Here is a 19,903-nt window from a genome sequence, read left to right on the forward strand (position 1 = left end):
CAAATGAACCACGCACAGGGCCTGGAAGAAGTGCAATTCAGTCACACAGGCCACCCCCTCTTCCGGGATTTGGTACGTTCCGCGCCGCGTGACGTAATTCCGCCTCCGGCGTCCTGCGCTGTTCCGCCATGGCCTCCGTGGAGTCGCGTCGGAGTCCCGCCAGCTCTCGGCAGCAGCCGGAGGGGCGCTCCCGACGCCAGGACAAGTACTCGGTGCTCTTACCCACCTACAACGAGCGCGAGAACCTGCCGCTCATCGTGTGGCTGCTGGTGAAGAGCTTCTCCGAGAGGTAGCGCGCCCGACCTTCCTCCCCGAGGAATGGGATGAGTTGGCTCCGCCGGCCTGGGTGGCGGCGGTTGGCTGCGCGAGGCGGCCCTGCCAGCCTTCCCCGGGCTCACGCAGGCAGCCTCGAGGAGAAGGCCACCCCGCGAGGAAGGAAAGACGGACACTTGCCGGGTGTTCTCGTGTCCTGGGTTCTCGGTCTAGCTCCCGGGTGTTGTGAGACGCTCGCGGTCCTGGTGACGAACGCCTTCTGCCCCTGCTCGCCGCTTTTTTCTTAAAAGGCTGACCCCCCACTTTTACCTGGGGCGCAGCTGAAAGCCTGAGCCGCCCCCTCGGTGGTCACGGCCGCCGCCGGAGCCGGGGCCCGAGCGGGCGCGCTCCTCCCCGCCCCGGCGCCGAGGGCTTATGTAAGCGTGAGGTTGGGCCCGTGGGGTAGGGAACCGCCGCGGGCGGGATCGCCTTTCCGCAGAGGAGCGAGCAGGGCGGCCTCGGCGAGCCCTGTGGGGTGTTTGGTGGGGTTTCTAGAAAGGAGAATTTTGGAGTTTGAATTTCGAAGTGTTGTGCGATTTAAAAAAAAAAAAAAATCAGAATCTTGGCGCCTCAAAGTAATTTGTATGACGGTTGGACAAATGGGATCATGCTGCGGAAATCTGTAAACGTTTTTCCATAGCAACACGTACAATGGTAGCAAATTATTTTTGAAAAGTTAGGCGATAGCACATATGGCTATGTTATCATTTATTTACCCCGGTCATGTCGGTAACCAAATTATTTCCAGAAGTTTGGTTTGGTTTTGGCTTTTACTTTACAATAGCCAACCTGAGCATTACTAGATTTACGTTGTTGTAAACACTTGGTGGAAACCATTGCTGATTTGATCGTATTTCTTGGAATATAACTCGTATCTCTTTTCCACTTTAGATGTATGTCTTTTTAATTCTATTCTGACGCTCTTTCCAAATTAAAAATTAATCATGTAGCCAATCTTGTTCTAGGTTTATAGTCTGATTTTCATCACACATACAGGTATATGTGCATACATGTCAGTGGGTATATTATGAAATTCAATTTATTCTAATTTTTTAAAAAATGGGGGTGCTGGGAATTGAACTCAGGAACACTCCACTACTGAGCCACATCGCCAGCCTTATATTTTATTTTATAGGGCTCATTGAGTTGCTTAGCACCTTGCTTTTGCTGAGGCTGGCTTGGAACTGGTGATCCTCCTGCCTCAGCCTCCCCAGCAGAGCAGTTGAGATTACTGTCGCCCCTGCACAATTTATTTATTATTTTTTTAATGGTTTCTGAGCATGCTTTTAAAAATCAAAATGTAGTTTAGTGAAGGAAACCATTAATACTTTTGTAGGTGCAGATTACATTGTCACCTCAGCTTTATTTAAGCTGCCTCACCTTAAGGTGACTTGGCTGATTTGAACACGGAGAATTTTGCTTATGAATAACTCCATTTTGTTTGAGAGATATACTTCTTTTAGCGTTCTGCTAGAATGCTCATCTTACTGTTTGGGGTGTTAAAAGTTGTTCCCAAAGTTAAGAGCTCAGTGGGAAAGCGAAGTAGCCATACCTATAGGGGAATAGATTGGTTGTTTTATATTTTAAGTTTGCTGGGGCTGGCTTTTTTAGGCCTTCAGCAGTGGGATGTGTTGTCTGTTTCATTTCTTTGCATATATTGCTTACAGCAAAATCAAGAGGTAGCAGTGTTGTGTTCTTCCTTTCCCCTTTAACTTTGCAATGTCTTTATTAAAGAGGAAGGTGGAGATAGAGGGAAGCAGGGTGGTGATTAAGTATGCATTCATAAAGTATTTATTCACCAAATAAATACTTTGTGTTGACTCGTTTTTAAATAGAAAAGAAACTATCATGTGAAGTTAATAGAAAGTAACAGATATTAATGTTGAAGCACAGTAAAATCTCTTATAAATCTACTGTGCTTTTTTTTTTTTTTAATTTTGTAGTGTGAGTTAATGGGTCCTACTGTTTGAAACAGGCATTTAAAAGATTGTGGACACTATTCTAAACATTTTTTAAGAGTGAAATTAAATCAGATTTATTCCTGATATTTAAATCTGCTTGTATTAAACTAAAAAGGATAATCTCAAAATACTCAATTTGTTTTGAGTTGCCACTTAAAGTACTTTTGAAATATTTTACATACCTAAGATTTGATATTAAGATTCCAAGTTTTCACTTGGAAAGTAGGTAAATAAAATTTCATAGGATATCATATGTGATATGTATGTATGATACATGTATATAAGATTTTCTAACTAAAGTGTATTTTTTTCTGTGTAAGAATTTTTTGGTGTCTTGGGTCATCATAATAGCATTTTCCAGCAATTTACTAGGTTTAGAGGTGAAGTATTAAATGTTTGGCATTTATTTAATTTGATACTTGAAGTTTTCTTTAGTGACTAATATGGCAGTAAGTCTTCACTTATACTAGTGAGAAATCAATTATTAAATTATTTTTAAATTTGAAAAAGTCTCCAAACATTAATACAAATTCAAATTTTTAAATTTTAGTGGAATCAACTATGAAATTATAATCATAGATGATGGAAGCCCAGATGGAACAAAGGATGTTGCTGAACAGTTGGAAAAGATCTATGGACCCGACAAAATTGTAAGTTACATGAGCATTTTTCTGTCATATGAATTGTGTTTGTGGGCTGGGGATGTGGCTCAAGTGGTAGCGCGCTCGCCTGGCATGCATGCGGCCCGGGTTCGATCCTCAGCACCACATACAAAGATGTTGTGTCTGCCGATAACTAAAAAGAAATATTAAAAAAAAAAAAAAATCTCTCTCTCCTCTCTCACTCTCTCTTTAAAAGAAAAAAAAGATTTAAAAAAAATTCTCTCTCTCTCTCTCTCTCTCTCTCTCTTAAAAAAAAAAAACAAAAACAGAATTGTGTTTGTATATGGAAAAGATGACAAATGAACAATGCTCAAATATAGTCTATTTGCCTAGAACTGTAAAGAAAAAGAACAACTTATGCCCTTGAGAATGAAATGCTTTTTCATTCTGCTTAAAATTTTACATATCATTGCTGTGTTGGGTTAGTGATAATTTTATAGCAAAAGAGTGAGCTTTAGGGTGAATACTTTTTTTCATCTTTTTAATAGTTGTAGATGAACTGAATGCCTTTATTTTATTTATTTATTTATTTATCCATTCATTTTTTTATGTGCCTCACATATGGTAGGCAAGTGCTCTGCCACTGACTACAGCCCCAGCCCCTGAATGAATGCTGTTTTTGTGACTGATTACTGCAATGAGTTTTCTTTGACAAAATTAAAACATGTTGTTGAATTGACAAGTAATATGAAAGAATCAAGTTGCAATTTGTGTGAGTCTTTCTTTGCCCTTTCTCTAGGTACTCATTCTTTAGTACAGAATGCTATTTGCAGGTAGGTGATTATAGGTTAGAAAGGTGACTTTTCAGAACACTTAGCATTTTAATTTTGATATCTTAACATATTTTGTAATTTTGTATTTTTAGAAAATGTTCTGGTAATAAAATGTAATATATTTAAAACATCGGTAATATTTAAAAACATCAAATATAACTGTACATTCAAGAGATTTGGTTACTTTAAAATAATTAAACTTTATCCTCAAATACAAAAATATTTAACAAGATTAGTACCCTAACCAAATAATTACCTAACCAGATAATTCATAAAATAAGAGCTATAAATGACCAGTCAATGTGGGGTAAAAAATGTGCCTCACTAAGAATTGCACAATAGAAGAGTATAATTAGCCTTCTTAGTGGAAGGTTTATTTTCTTTTTTTTTTTTTTTAAACTAGTGTTTTTTGTTTTTTGTTTTAGTTGTTGATAGACATTTTATTTATTTATATGTGGTGCTGAGAATCGAACCCAGTGCTTCACACATGCCAGGCAAGTACACTATCGCTGAGCCCCAGCCCTTAAACCAGTGTTTTTGAAAGTATGGTAAATGGTTGGATTCAAATCTATTGATCCTAGAATAGGTTGACATAGTTTTCTGAAATCTCAGCTGGCAATAATGTCATGACCCTCAAAATATTCATACTTTACTTTTGATGGTATTAAAGTGTACAGTGGGTTTTAAAACTGCATGCGTTTTTAAATACAGTCACATGGCTTACTTGGAATATTTTTTACTAATTATCTTTTGGGTTTTTTTTTTTTCCAAGATTTCCTCATAAGAATATCTTGCAAAGGTTTCTTGTTGCAGAGTATTTCATGAAAAATTTTATTTTATTTAGAAGTAGTTGGACACAATATCTGTACTTTATTCATTTATTTTTATTTGGTGCTGAGGATCAAACCCAAGGCCTCACAACGTGCTAGACGAGTGCGCTACCACTGAGCCACAACCCCAGCCCCTCATGAAGTATTTTATAAGTAAGCATATTTCACAGAATATGTCCCTGGCACTCTCACAAGCACTTTGCAGGAATTCACTGCTTATTCCTCATTCCAGCCCCGTGATAGTTTCGTCATGCCACTATATGTGCCCAGGATCGTGGCTAGTGAGCAGTGTAGCTGAGATTCAAATCAAAGTCTCATGGCTCAAGAGTCCAGGTCCTACCTGCCACTCTATTCTGCCTTACATAAAAAGGAGCTGTCAGATTGACATGAGGAGGCAGAAAAGGATCCGGAGAGTGTGGAGAGGTAGGGTTGGTTAAGGGTTGAAAGTAAAGCATATTAGGTGGAAACAATTTGAGCTTAAACATTATAAAATGTAAATATTACCTGTAAAATTGAAGTTGCCTTTGATAAGCATTTTTTAATATGCATTCCAGTCTCTTCCCCCAGAAAAGAATCAGGTCAACAATTTGTATTTTTGTGCATATGCCTGTAGAACTAGGTAGTGAGTTTTCTTTTATAAACACAAAAATAATCATTAGTACTTCTAATGATATCTTGAAGAGGTTACTATATTCCCACATTACCTTTAACTATTTCATAATATTGTTTAATAATGGATATAAACCTTTGAGCATTCTAAAAATTATACGTAATAAAGTGATCTTTTTAAAAAGAATTTCCAGCTGAAACAAGGTTATAGAAAATGTCATGAGCTTTAAAAGTTTTGCTTATTTAGAGCAGGTACTCCTATTTTGTCAGTAACTATCAATCACAGAATCAAAATTTGAGATCTGACATGTCTTGTCTGATTCTGTTCAATGACTTGTGGGTGTCTATTTCTCCTCCCTGTAAGCTCTTATTGGACAAGAATAATTGTATCCATCTTTGTTCTTCCCCAAGATCTTTGCATGTTGTCAAAAAGAAAAGAAATCTGTCCTGCTTGAATTGAACTGGGAAGGCTTTGTTAGAGATTTGGCAGTCTGCGGTGACCTGCTCATTCACAGCCAAATTCAGAAGGGGACAAGATATGCTCACTAGTTTCCAGCCAGAGGAAAATGCTAAACAACGAAATCAGGGGCCAGATATGAAGCAAAAAGTTTACAAGACTAAGTAATTGGAAAACTGTTAAGAAGGAGGAAAACTTCACCTTTTGTTAGGAACATAATTTGTTATTGGAGCAGTAGAGAATGAGATGAAGTCATCCAAGTGTGAAGTTAAGATTAAATTCATGGAGGAAGGGTGATGTCAGCATTGAAAATCACAGGGAATCAGGAGAGTAACGTGGCTATCAGCTATTCTGAAAAGGTATGGAACAATGAGTTATAGCATCAATTTTGTAGGAAGGCATCAAAAGGCATCATTTTTTAAATGACAGATGTAATAATAGATGTAAAATTAATATTGTTTAAAATATGGTGGATAGTGCCAGAAAAAAAATGCTTTGCCTATAGGGTTGGGGATAAAGAATGTTGCTTTTTGTAAAAAGCTGTGTTAACGTATTTGGTTTGTTACCACCTTTTTTTTTTTTTTTTACTTTGGCAAAAAAATGTTAAGCATATGCTACTTTAAGGCTAATAAATGCATTGTTTCTGTTAAAATGAACATGCACTTACAGGAAGGGGTAAGATAAAATTTAGTCAGATTTTTTATTGAAGTATTGTTTCTTTTTCCTACAGCTTCTAAGACCACGGGAGAAAAAACTGGGATTAGGTAAGTAGACCCTCTAACCCCCTCATACCTGCGACTTGCTTTGGTAAAATCATCCAGTGTGTAATTTCCCAGTTTGGAACAGGACCAGATAAAGCAACATGGTGGATTTTAATGTGATCTTTATGACATTTAAGTAGTTTAACTTGGGTTACCTTTGTCAGTCAGGACCCACTCAGAAAAACAAACTGCCCTTTGAGTATAGGGAATTTAATACAAAGGTTGCACATCTGGTTGCACAGATGAAGGAATTGCTGAGAAGCCAAAGGGAACAGTGAGGTTCCTAAGAAGTCAATAACAACTGGAGGCTCCTTACGTTGCCCCTGTAGATGGAGCAATGAAGGGTCGTGGGGGCAGGTTAGAGCCCAAAACCTGGTCTGCCCAGAGGGAGCTAGAATGATGAGGTGATCCTACCAAATAACCTGTCAACGGAGGACATGTAGACTGTCCTTCTCCGTCCTCACAGTCTGCACCTGTACCTCACTAATTGTCTGTAAGCAGATGATAAGGGAACCTGAAAAAAGTGGTTTCTATAATATAGCGTAGAGAAGGGCCAGAAAATGAGTCTGGGAACACACATCATGGACCAGCATATTGCTTTAGCTGCACCTTTGGGCATAAGTTTAAAAGTTATTTTTTATTTCTAAAATAGAAAGATTTTCCAGTTAAATATAGGGCATTATAGAATATCTCAAATGAGCTCGATAATTGAGATGAAACCCTGAATGCCTTTATTTCTGCCACTGCCCACAGTTGCTCATGTTGAGAATTGGTATACATAATGAAAAATCAGGGAATTATGGAGAAAACATAGTTCTTACGAACTAAAGCTGCTGTTCAGAAAACCTTTTGTTCCCTGGCATCATCAAACATTCTCAGTATTGGGCTGGGATTGTGGCTCAGTGGTGCAGCACTTGCCTAGCACATGTGAAAGTCTGGTTTCTATCCTCAGCACCACATAAAAAAATAAAGTTATTGTGTCCATCTACAATTAAAAATATTTTTCAAAACATACTCTCTCAACATTTTGGGATTGAAATAATCTGGAAACTTCCATGAAAGCTGCCAAGAAATTACTGACCATAGTCGCTTCTTCCCACTTTGTGAAAATGGATTTGGACTGCTGGGAAGAGCAGAAGCAGAGAAGCACATTAGCTAGTGACCCAGGCATCAGAAGGTAGTGCATGGAAAGAAGGAATTGAGAGGGGGTTTGGCTATAGAATCATCAGGACTTAACAATAGTTTAGAAATTAAAGTTTTGGGTAAGGTAGGGAATCAAAGATCACCCCTAGACCTGTGGGTGGAACACTCAAATAGTTGGAAATTTCCTGAAAGGTGGCCATTAAAGCGGTGGGTATTTAGGGGTGATTTTGGAATGTTACATGTAAGATTTCTTAATATGCAAGTGGAGACAGCAAATAGGAGGCTGCTCTATGAATATGGAGCTCTGAGAAGTATCTGGCCTTGTCAGTGTCTTGGAAGTATCAACATAAATATGACTTTTAAACCATGAGAATATGATAATTTTTATATATTCTGAGACTGTCTTACTATTTCTTTGCTAAACTAAAATATAGATGGGATCTAGTAAATTGACATCTGAATATGGAGTAGATACCCAGCTATATACTTAAGATGGAAACTGACCAACTTATTAGTAATACTTTTAGAAAACTGATACTGCTTTTCAAGTGCTAAACAATTTCCTCCCTATTCAAAAGTATACCAATGTGTGTCTACTGATATTCTTTAATGGATATAAATGCTTTCATTTTTAGGAACTGCATATATTCATGGAATGGAACATGCCACAGGAAACTACATAGTTATTATGGATGCTGATCTCTCACACCATGTAAGGGGCATATTTCTTTATTAGCTGTTTATGATACTTTCAGCCTATTTTACTGACTTACTGTCTATTTTTTCTAAATTTCAGCCAAAATTTATTCCTGAATTCATTAGGTAGGTACTGTTTCTAATATTTGAAAAGAGTTACGATCGAAATCATTTTTCTTACATTGATTTTGGACTTTTTTTCATGAATTAAAAATGTACATGTTATTTTAACTTTTCTTTTAAAATATAACCAACATATAGATTTGAGACTCACAAATGTAGGTACATGTGTGACTGATATAAATTAGGAGCCCTGAGAAATGAATGAACAGATGATTCCTTTGTTATCTAAATTCTTTTAGAACACAGAGAAAGATTAAAGGAAACCTTGAATCATTAGAGAAAGACACTATCAGCAAATAGGGTTTACTCTAGGAGTATAAATCATTCCTCATGTTAACAGAGAAAGTAGCATGATTGTATATAGATACTAAAAAGTATTTTATTCGTTACATTTTCTAATAAGAACTGAAATAGAAATAAACGGAAACTACCTAAGCATGATTAAAATGACCTAGTCCTAACATAAATGTTATGCCCAATAGTGAAATTATCAATCATTTCCAATAAGTTTATTAAAATAGGTAGGCCAGTTCACATTAAACATGTGATAAGAATTTAGTTACATATTGGTAAAGGATACAAAATTATATTTGTTTGTAGGTGATATAATCTTAAAAAACCCAAGAGATGACAAAACCTCTGTGAATAAACTTCTGACATGACAATCAGATCATATCGCTCCCTGTTTAGAATACTTCACAGAGTTACCCTCAACACCTGAGGGAAAAAATCCAAACTCCCTCATCCTTCCAACTCCTATATAAGTGGCTCCTGCCTCTTTCTGACCTGATCTTGTGCCACTACCCCATGCTCTCAGACCTTGGGCATAGTCCTCTTGTTTCTCAATATACACAGAGCTGAAAAGCTGTCTCACTGCACTTTAATGGCCAACTACTGCTCATCCTTTGAGCTCTACATAAAATTGCTTAGACCTTTTCTGCTTATCTCTCTAACACTCAAAGCCGCCTTTGACCTAATAAGGAAGTGGAACCCTGGGAATAGATTTTCTATTGTATTTTGGACTCAACTGGCCACATGTAGAAGAAATTCAGATGGCTTTTTTTTTGCGGGGGGCGGGGCATACTGGGGATTGAACTCAGGGGCACTCGACCACTGAGCCACATCCCCAGCCCTATTTTGTATTTTATTTAGAGGCAGCATCTCACTGATAGTGCCTCGCTGTTGCTGAGGCTGGCTTTGACCTCGGCATCCTCCCATCTCACCCTCCAAGCCGCTAGGATTACAAGTGTGTGCCACTGCACTTGGCAGCTAATAAACTTAAATTCACCATAGGATGCAAAGAAATGCAAAATAAAGTAACTATTACCCATTAGTTTCTCAAAATTTAAAACTTTTAGAGCAGTTACATCTAGTACTAATAGGTTTTTAAAAAATGGGCACATTCAAATATTGCTGAATAAAGTATGAGTTGTAACTTTTGAAAAATGATTTCTGCAGTATCAGAAATATGAATAAGCTTTTGTTTGGTAATTCTGGTATATTCCATTTTGGGGGAATCTTAAGCATCATGGTAAATGTTTTTAAGAATGATGGCATTGTTCATTATGGGGTTTTTTGGTTACTGGGGGTAGGGAACCCACCGTGAAAACAATCACAGATGTCTGACTTGAATGATTGGAACTATTTTTGTGGCTTTTAAAAAGAGGGGAGTTTTCTGTTGACCTGTGGAGGTATCTGTGATTCTGCGATGTATATTATTAGCTGACAAAAAGCAAGTCAGAAGGTGGACTTTTTTGGATTTCATCTTTGTAAATGTAACCAAAAACTTTGAGGCACCCCTTTGATTATTTTCTTATATGTAAAGAGAAAGATCTAGAGGGACCAGATTGTTGTAGCATTGTGTTCACTTTTGGTGGTGGAAGGACTAGTTTATAATTTTACTAACACTTTTAAGGATAGTTTTACATGGTTTGGTCAGCAAATAGTACTATGTTGTAGTTTTTCCTTCATTTATTTAAGATAAATAAAAGAAAAACAGGGTTGAATTCCCCATTCTGGAAGGTCTTTCGGTAAATAATTCATCCGTTTCCTTAGCATTGTTTTTTTTCTCTTTTTCTGTTAAAAGTTCTGTTTGTGTAGCTTATGGAAATACCTACTGAGCTCAGTAGCTTTCTCTCATTGACATTTTTTTCCCCCTGTAGGAAGCAAAAAGAGGGTAATTTTGATATTGTCTCTGGAACTCGCTACAAAGGAAATGGTGGTGTATATGGCTGGGATTTGAAAAGAAAAATAATCAGGTATATACGTGAACTATAATTTCTCTCAATGTAACTACTGGAAATATATTATTTTGATGAAAGTACATGCTGCCTTCATTTGTGCCAATAAATATTCCCAGGTGTAGCTTCTTACCTATACTTTTTCCTTTGCTCAGTGAGTTTTATTTTGGATGTTTTTCAATTATCAAAAACTTATGAACTTTTGGTAGAAATGGTCTGGTTCAGTAAAAGTTACTCTACTGGACCTCAGTTTTGATTTGATTGAGTTATTCATCTATATTTTGAGGCTGGATAGGTAGGGTCCCTCCCCCCATGTTTATATTTTTATTACTTTAAGTAAAAAAAAATATGCCAACTTTTACTAAGCAACATAAACTAGTATATTCCATTTTGGGGGAATATAGGGCCCTGGAGTCAGATATGCCTGGGATATCCTCTTTGTCATTTACTTCCAATTTTACTTTTTCTGACCTTTACCTCCCTCATCTTAAGATAGAAACAAAACCTACTGTTCCAATTTTCTATTACTATCTTAACAAACCATCCCAAAGTTCAATGTCAAAATATCCATTATTTCTCACAACTCTGTGGATTGGCTGTTGGCATCTCGGCAGGCTTCTGTTGGGGTTTTTGCAACATTTGGCAGTTGTTGCTGGTCTCAGTTTTCTGCAGGGCTCTCATCTCCAGAAACCTGGAGCAGCTTCTTCGCCAGGTGCCCTCAGGAAACACCCAAGAGTACAGCAGTGGAAGCTGCAAGACCACTTGAATTCTAGGCTCCTCTGGGGTTCACACAGGGTCAGTTTTTTTTTGTCAAACCATTTCATGAACAAGAGATGGGGGTCGGAGAATTCCCTTTTTTGATGGGAAGACCACAAAAAAATATTTTTCATATTTTACCTATCTAACTTTTTCAGGGTAGCAGGAAGAAGAGATATATTTCTTGTCACTGATATCTTTTACCACCCATTTCACTCCTATTAAAGATTCATTTAAGTTCATCTCAGTTTTGCCTCTAATAGAACCTAGGACCTGCCATGTAGAACATTTAAGAATCTTCTGTAACATGGAGTTGGATAAAGCAGTGCTTTTCAGTCCTGCTAAATATTAGAATCATGTAGAGAGAAAAATCTCATACAACTACACCTATTTATCATCCTTTCCTCACACACACTGCAGACCATTTGAAAATCTCCAAAAGTGGGCCAAAGGCTTCAGCGTTTTTCACAGACTTCCTTAGATGAATGTTGTGAGCCAGTGTTGAAAACAAGTGAACTTGATCTCTAAAGGCCCTCAGGTCATTTACCTATTATTTAAAATTAAGGACTCCCAATCACAGATACATTACACCTTTTAGTTGTACCTGTTAGTAGCTGTTAATATCATCTGCAGTGTCCTAGAGTATAAACTTTAGTTCTTATCAGTATGATTCAAATCTAAAATTAAAACCCAAAGCTGACAGATTATATTGTTACATTGTGTGCATTTATGAACATTATGTATAACTATAATGCACCAATAAAAAATGTGAGGAAAAAACCCCTCAAGACTTGAATGGCTCTTACAACATTTTAATTAATTAAAAGACCCCAGTTTTGAAATACATATTTCCCAGCATGGTGGGACACACTTGGTATTCATGGCTACTTGGGAGCTAAGGTAAGAGGATTGTTTGAGCTCAGCCTGGGCAACATACAAGACCCTCTCTCAAAAATAAATATACTATCTTGTGTAGATGTACAAAAGTATACACATACATACACATATTCCTTTGTTTATACCCATTTGGGATAAAGGGATAAACTATATAATATTTTTATAGGTATTAGAAGCAAATTGAAGGGAAAATGTTTTTGTTAGCCATCATCCCATATACCCTAATCTTGGTGATTTGCATACAGTTTTAGCTAGGGAGGCTTGGGCTTAGGAAGAAAGCCACTCACTTCAGATTGTCCCAGAAAACTTTTGAATCTACATATGCTAAAATAGGTGCAATACAAAAGTCACTTTCTTTCAACACTTGGCATCTTTTTGAAAGATTAATAATAGCTATTAATCACTACTATCTTATAATTGATGATACTCTCGTGTTTGAAGTCATTGTTATTGACTTGAGTGTGTTTTACCAAAGTTCTTGGTTGAATCCAGAATCCTCAATACAATGGTATTTGGAGAAAAAGCCTTTAGGAAGTAATTAGTTTGGGAGGTATCTAGAGGGTAAGCTCCATGGTAGGACTGGTGCCTTCATAAGAAGAGGCTAAAGAGCTTACTCTCCTTCCCTTTGTGTGAGAATACAGAAAGCCAACATCTTGATCTAGGATTTCCCAGCCTCTAAAACTGAGAAATAAATTTCTATTGTTTAAGCAACCTAGTATAAGGCATTTGTTAAAGTGGCAAAGCAGATTTAAGGCTAAGAAAGTGAATCAATTTCCAGAGATCATTAAAAGCCAACATCCTCTTCTACCTGCATACCATTCTTTAAATAAAAGTACCATTTTTATACATTCCCAACGAAAATTCAATCTCCGTGCAGATTAGAATCTGAAAAGGAAATCCCTTACCAGATCCCTGTCTTTTTCCATCTGTTAAATTCTTTATCCAATCCCTGATCTCTTTTTCTTACTGACATTTATAATTCTAAGTGATAACCATTGGTAAATATCAGTTCTATTTTCTGTTTTTGTTCTTAGCTAAAGTTTGAAAGGATGATTGCTTTATGGATCTTAAGTTCACTTTCAAAGAACAAGAGTCCTTATTTTCTGAAAAATGGGTATCAGGTTTCATTTCACTAAAAATTTCTCTTTGTTGTAGAGAATTAACATTTTTGTGTAATTAATGCTGCATTTATGAAATTAGCACTTTTAGCATTGTGCTCTTGGATTTGTTTCTCTTGTATATCAATTATATTTAATTAAGAAAATGATTGTTTTATTTGGCAGCCGTGGGGCCAATTTTATAACTCAGGTTTTGCTGAGACCAGGCGCATCTGATTTAACAGGAAGTTTCAGGTACAGTGAAAATTTCTACTATTTATAACTTCCTGCCTAAATTTCTTGTGTTACAATAGCTATTTTAAAGAAATGCTTTATATTCTACCCTGTTTCTGTCCTGGGATGCTAGAAGGACAGAAGTTGCTTATGTAGCTTAAATATCTCTGAAGGAGAAATATCATACTTTTTCTTTAAAAGTTGGGAGCAGGAGTTAGATCAGTGTGGTGCTTACCTTAGTATTAGGCTCAATTGCTCGCATGGAACATTGCTGTTAAGTGACTGGGAATATGCTCCTGAGAACAATACATAGTTCAGTAATTTTCTATAGTTTTATGGGTACTTACAGCATTACCTACAGAAAAAAAAAAAAAAAACTTAGAATCTTTACTATTTAGGTAGAGTTTTTAGTTACTTTGTTCTCCATGTAGTTTTAGGGGGGGAATGTGGTGTCAGTGCTGGTGATTGAACCCAGGGCCTCAGGCACGCTAGGCAAGTGGTCTACACTGAGCTACTCTCCAGGCATATACACACACATGCGTGCATGCACACGTAATCTATACACATAACGTGTTTTTTTTAGTTTGGCTGTGTGTGTGTGTACACACGTTAGGAATTTTGAACCCAGGGCCTCAAATGTGCAAGGCAAGCACTCTACCACCAAGCCCTGTGCCCAGCCGTGTGAATTGCTTTGTATGACTGGGCCAAATTACAATTAAAGATTGCCAGATTTTTTTCCCCGGTTTCTGAAACTAGAAAATGCCTGCTCTTTTATCTTAAGGTCCCAAACCCCATGGATTACTTAATTTATATTACTTGTTTATTGTTTTCTATTAAATAATGTTAGGTTCTACTTTAATGGAAAAATCTAGGTTGTTTGTCAGAATTCATTGTTAGTGCTGACTCTTGAAGGGAAATAAAAAGAAAAAATAAACCTCTATAGCTAAAAAGTAAGTTGATTAGAAAGTCGACGTTGGGCCAGGCATGTTAGTGCATATCTATAATCAACCCCAGCAATTTGGGAGGCTGAAGTAGGAAAATCCCAAGTGTGAAGCCATCAACTTAGGGAGACCCTGTCTCAAAATTATTTAAAAAAAAAAAAAACTTGGTATATAAAAGGAGTTCTATAAATATATCCTTTCAATTCCAAATTTAAAGCAAAGGAATCATGTGTGATCTGATTAAGATCTCTGGTTGCCATGTAGCAGTAATACAAAGAATAGTGGCACTCACAAAATCTCTGTACAGAACTTCCCTCTCTGGATTTCACAGGCCACAATTGTGATGGTTTTGAGGGAAGTCCCAGGGTAGCTCCTGAGTCATGGAGATAGAGGTTGTGAAGAAAAACAGCAATGACATGAGGCTTCCTCATGCCTCAGAGCAAATGGGGCTTAAGTTAAAGAATGGCCTGGGAATTCTGGATCTACACAGCCAGAGCGGTGATGGGGCACGTTTATCATTCAATGGGGTTCATTGTCTTTAGGTCCCTAGAATTAGAAGAAAAAGGAATACAAATATTTTTAGAAAAAGGAACCTCAGAAAGCTGCAATCTGACATAAAGCCATTTAATAGTAAAGACCAGCTGGATGCTGATCATACGTATGGGAACAAAGTCTTACATTTGTGTCCTTTTAATTTATTAGCCATATGTTTGAAGATACCATGGGAGGGGGCAATGGGGAAGATGAAGGTAGTACTGAAAAGAAGTGTCTTAGAAAATGATTCTCATTTTACCCTATTTTAACAATTCCCAGTAGTTAGTGTCTGATAGGAAGATGATTCTCTAAAAAGTACTAAGAATTCATTTTCCAGATTATTCCAGGCTACGTGGCACATATTTCATGGCCTTTCTTGGTTGGGACCAGAAGTATCAAGAGTCATCAAGTATGAGAATTTTTCTTTGTGCAGTGGCTAGTGAAAGTCAGGCTGTATAAATACCAGTGAACTCTTGGAAAACTCAAGATATACATGTAGGCAAGTTATATTTATCCAGATGTTCATGTACATTTTGATTTTTTACAGATTATACCGAAAAGAAGTTCTACAGAAATTAATAGAAAAATGTGTTTCTAAGGGCTATGTCTTCCAGATGGAGATGATTGTTCGGGCAAGACAGATGAATTATACTATTGGTGAGGTATGTAACTGATGTAGTAATGTCATATTCCTCATAAAGGGACAGTACAGTGTGGACATGTTGTAATAAAAAGTTTAACTTTGATAACTACTAAATTAATGTTGTGGGTTTCCAATTGTTTAGAATGTCTCTGCACTAAAGGGTGAATCCCTTTCATATGTAATACACGTGACCTACTGAGAATTAAAGTTACTGGTACCTCCTCCATCTGAAGCCTTTATTTTGACCAGTCAGCCTCATTTTGAGTGCCTTAACTGCTTTTCCTCTTAGAGCCTGAAGCCACCATACTTTGTCATGAATGATGAATCCCATGTGCCCATTTCCTGTGAACAAGTGGAAGTGGCCAGAGTAAGAGTCCTGTGATATTTCAGGGTAGCAGTGAGCTCTTAGGGAAGCTCTGCACTACACTAGAATGCCACTTGTAAGGTTTCCAACGTAATGCCAAACAGTGGCAGCTAAACTGGACATACTGAAGCAGCTCAGTGAAGGGCCATTATACATTTAAAGTGTACTTTTTCCTTGGAATTTAGCATTTCTAACAGTTGTAGATTTGATTCTTATGACTTATTTTTAGATGATAAATGTGTGTTCAATTTAAAGGCTTGGCAGTACATGCAATTACTTCCTGAGTCCCTTACTTCTGAACTCAGTTGAAGGACTTACTGTGGGACTGAATTTTTCCATTCCATTAATAACAGTTGAATACCTGCTGGTCCCTAATTTTTTGAAAACTGATTTTAATGTATATTTTCTCAACCAGGTTCCAATATCATTTGTGGATCGTGTTTATGGTGAATCCAAGTTGGGAGGAAATGAAATAGTCTCTTTCTTGAAAGGATTGTTGACTCTTTTTGCTACTACATAAAAGAAAGTTACTCATTTATGGTTACCATGGTCATTTAAATGTAAACATAAAAGAAGCCTGGTTACTGATTTTTGTAAAACGTACTCTTAAAGCATAAACCATGAGGTAAGGAAATTTTCATGCAAATCTTTTTTTCTGGAGAAACTCCCATTTTATATTTCATAATTATAAAAGTTATTGGTTCAACCAGCAGTGTTTCAAGTTTCATTTATATTTTGCTGTATTAAGATCTATAAATAAATGTATATTTTTTTTGCACAAAATGTTGCTGCTTTCATTACAGTATGTGAATGCAGAGTTTCTGACATGAAACAGAATCTCAAGTATTTGTCATGAAAACTAGATTCCTAGCTCTTTATACCTAGGAGATGTCAGAAGTAAGGGGAAAGTTAACTGTATTTATGAGATAAGTAAAGCTGTTTCCATTACCAGTTGAAGAAGTATAAGTCTCTGCCCTTTCTTCAAAAAGTCTCAAATTTCTTAAGCTAGATAATATACTTAGAGCATTTGGGTTGAATTGAAGAAGCATTTTGTCTATTTGGAGCAAGTGTATTTGAAGTACATATTGTGAATTGGAAAACAATTGACAGCAGTTGATTGCATAGCTGTTTTTTGTTTTTCTCTTTTAAGTAATAACCCTGTCAGTATGGAAAAACATTTTGCCTCGCTTTATCTCAAAATCTTTGTTTACATTTTATTTCAAACCCCTCAACAAAGCTCATGTGTTTTTATTAATGTGGCAAAAATCTCTTCCCTGTAGCTCTGTGGCAGAACACCAGGAAAGTGTTCTGTCAGTTAAAATGAAGGATAAGTTGTATTGTAAAGCCAGGGCAAATATTCCATTTACCTACCTTGTCTATCATAGGTGATTTAATTGTATCATAGCTTTTGGGTCATGTAGTATCTTAACATTTGAGTAAGGGCATACTTTGAGCAAATAAGCTTAATATCTAGTTGACTTTCTTTTGCACATAAAAGGAAGAGGAGGTGTACTTAATTGTATCTAGTGAATAGTATTGACTGACTTAATTTAACTGTGCTAAAGAAACTGAAAGTCTGATTTTTCATTTGCCTTACTCTCAGATCCTACCAAAAATGAATACTAGACTAAAACCTTTGGTGTCGTTTTGAACATTAGTCTTTCCCCAACTCCCATAGTTGAACCTAAAACTACACACTCCAGTGGGAACTACTGCTGTTAATTCTTCTGCCCAAAGCTGTTTGGTTAGCCCACCAGGGACCAACTTTCCTTAGGAAATAACTTTTCTCATCATTAAGAACGAGAACTTCAACAGTTCTTGATTTAAAAAAAAAAAAATTGTTTTAAGCTGTAATACAATTGTGATATTCTCAAAAGTTTTTTTTTTTTTCTTCTTCTTATGTTGTTTTTCTTGAAGAGTTGAGAATCTATTCTCTTTAAATGGAGTTTCCAGCATCAAGTACATGGAACAGAAATTAAGTAACAACCTCGGAGAACCTACTATAGAGATAGTGTTGCCTTCTCATGCCTCACAAGAGTAGATTTTTAAAAATCTTCAATTCTTGTTCTCACAATCATTATAGCACTATCAATTGGAATTTACCAAGAATGGTTGAGCAGTGAACATTCTTTCACCATTTGGATATCATCTAGAAAAGAATTTGAACTATTTAGATGATTTTTGTAGTAAATCTGGCGACTTAAACACTGAAATCATTTTAAACATTTACATCTGAATCTAGCATCCCTTTTTGCTTCATAAATGAAACCAAGGATGAAATCCAGATGTTCTTCCTTTGTGTTTGTATTATCCCTGTATGAAATCTAAGCATATCTAAGGAAAACTAAAGATAAGTTTATTTTGCTTATTCCATATTAGTATTTGCCTGTCTTATGCAATGTGTAATTAGATTCTTTATCTCTAGTCCTCTCAGTCACGTGCTTCCTTCCCACACCTTTTATTAACAAAATTTTCCAGCTGTTGTTTTCCATTGAACTACTGATTTCACTTTTAAAGATGTATTTTATCACAATTGCAGAAATTAATGGAAGACCATGTTAAATGAAGGTTTGTTAAACTTGATTACCAGTCATAGGCATCATACTTCTTTAAGTCAGATTCTTTGGGCATGGTAAGTATGACTGGAAACTCTCTGAGCTTGTAACGTTACAGTATTTACAGACCACATATTGGAAAACAATGGGGTTGGTATCTTTACAATTGATATTTATTACTTTTAAATACTTTTAACCTATTATATATTCTCAGATGCACATAAAAGATGGTTTTAAAATGTTGAGACAATGTATTGGTTGGGGTTGACCTACAGTTACAAACTGCATCCGTGTTGTCCTGCTGTCATGTTGTGCGAGCACTAGAAGTCACTGGCCCTAGGACTTCAAGGTGTTTTTAAGGTTCTTGAGGAAATTCGAGGCAACATCACTTTGCATGCTTAGGCTTCACCATTGGGTGGTTTCAAAACACTAGGGATCCCACTTGTTTTCTTCAGGCCAAAGAGAAGAGTCCATCACTTTGACTTGGAAGAATGTCAAGACAGGCCTTCTGTAAAACTCAGTCCAGTCCACGAGTGCCCCACCCACCCAGCCACAGACGTCCATGGGGTTGTCTCATCTCCAGTGGGTGTGCGAAGCACGAGGCCCTCACACCTCCTTAAAGGCAGGAGGCGTCAGGCGCAACTGGCAGGTATCCCTGCCCCTTCCCGCTGTGGCCCAGCCCATGAGCGCGCGCGCCTCCCAGCACGTGGAGCCGCCCTGGCTGCCCCGCACACCCCTCCCGCCAGATGTAGTCCAGGCCCAGCTGGGCCCGCGCAGGGATCCCCAGCACGGCCACCTGACTGAGTGCTGGGCGTGCTGCGGCCCGCTGCTTCTGCCTCCGCCGCCGGCGCTGCGGCCAGAGGAAGTCGCCCGCGGAGCACACGGGCCCCGAGAGCGCACTGCGGCCATTATCCGCGGCGCCTCCTAGTGGGTCAGTGGCAAATCCTCCTGGTTCTCGCGAGAGCTCCCCCTCAGTGGGGATTATATAATTTCCCCTAGGCGGGGGTGGGGTGCTGGGGCACATTCCCTCAGAAGAAGTTGGGTGCAAGCACAGATGGGAATAAGAGAGTTGTCCCTGGGGGGCACAGGGGGAAAGGGTACTGTCCCCCCACTCCCCCCCCCCACTTAGCTGGACAATGAGTCCTCTTATGCTAATGAGGTACTTACGTCACTTCCGCTCTTTCTCGGCCGCCATTTTGGCTAGGGCAGGTTCGGGGACTCGCTCCGAGGTGCTTGTATTGTCTGCCGAGGGGAGACGCGGGATCGGCCCCCTCCCCCGCCCGTTGCCGCCGCCGCCTCCGCCGCCCCGGTCTCC

The 19,903-nt window shown here is 37.9% G+C and overlaps 1 protein-coding gene and 1 long non-coding RNA gene across 2 annotated transcripts; one reads left to right on the forward strand and one right to left on the reverse strand.

Moving 5' to 3' along the window:
• The first annotated feature begins 117 nt into the window (after positions 1-117).
• On the forward strand, positions 118-16,816 carry Dpm1 (dolichyl-phosphate mannosyltransferase subunit 1, catalytic). The gene is made up of 9 exons (XM_076851933.1): positions 118-289; positions 2,824-2,923; positions 6,335-6,368; positions 8,144-8,220; positions 8,305-8,330; positions 10,490-10,585; positions 13,504-13,572; positions 15,574-15,688; positions 16,449-16,816. The coding sequence occupies exons 1-9, from the start codon at positions 129-131 to the stop codon at positions 16,551-16,553; spliced, it is 783 nt and encodes a 260-aa protein (XP_076708048.1). The 5' UTR covers positions 118-128; the 3' UTR covers positions 16,554-16,816.
• Positions 16,817-18,743: 1,927 nt separating this feature from the next.
• Positions 18,744-19,850, reverse strand: LOC143394501 (uncharacterized). The gene is made up of 2 exons (XR_013090706.2): positions 19,756-19,850; positions 18,744-19,070 (listed from the first exon to the last, which is right to left on the reverse strand). It is a non-coding gene; the product is annotated as an uncharacterized LOC143394501 (long non-coding RNA).
• Positions 19,851-19,903: the final 53 nt, after the last annotated feature.

The sequence above is a fragment of the Callospermophilus lateralis genome, chromosome 3 (assembly GCF_048772815.1).
Source record: "Callospermophilus lateralis isolate mCalLat2 chromosome 3, mCalLat2.hap1, whole genome shotgun sequence".
NCBI classification, from domain to species: Eukaryota; Metazoa; Chordata; class Mammalia; order Rodentia; family Sciuridae; genus Callospermophilus; species Callospermophilus lateralis.

What these genes read in the sequence shown, in the direction of transcription:
- Dpm1 (XM_076851933.1), top strand. Translation starts at nt 129, where the DNA reads ATGGCCTCCGTGGAGTCGCGTCGGAGTCCCGCCAGCTCTCGGCAGCAG. An exon ending in GGAGAAAAAACTGGGATTAG is followed by an intron (nt 6,369 to 8,143) that starts GTAAGTAGACCC and finishes TTTCATTTTTAG; the next exon opens with GAACTGCATATATTCATGGA. An exon ending in TGAATTATACTATTGGTGAG is followed by an intron (nt 15,689 to 16,448) that starts GTATGTAACTGA and finishes TTTCTCAACCAG; the next exon opens with GTTCCAATATCATTTGTGGA.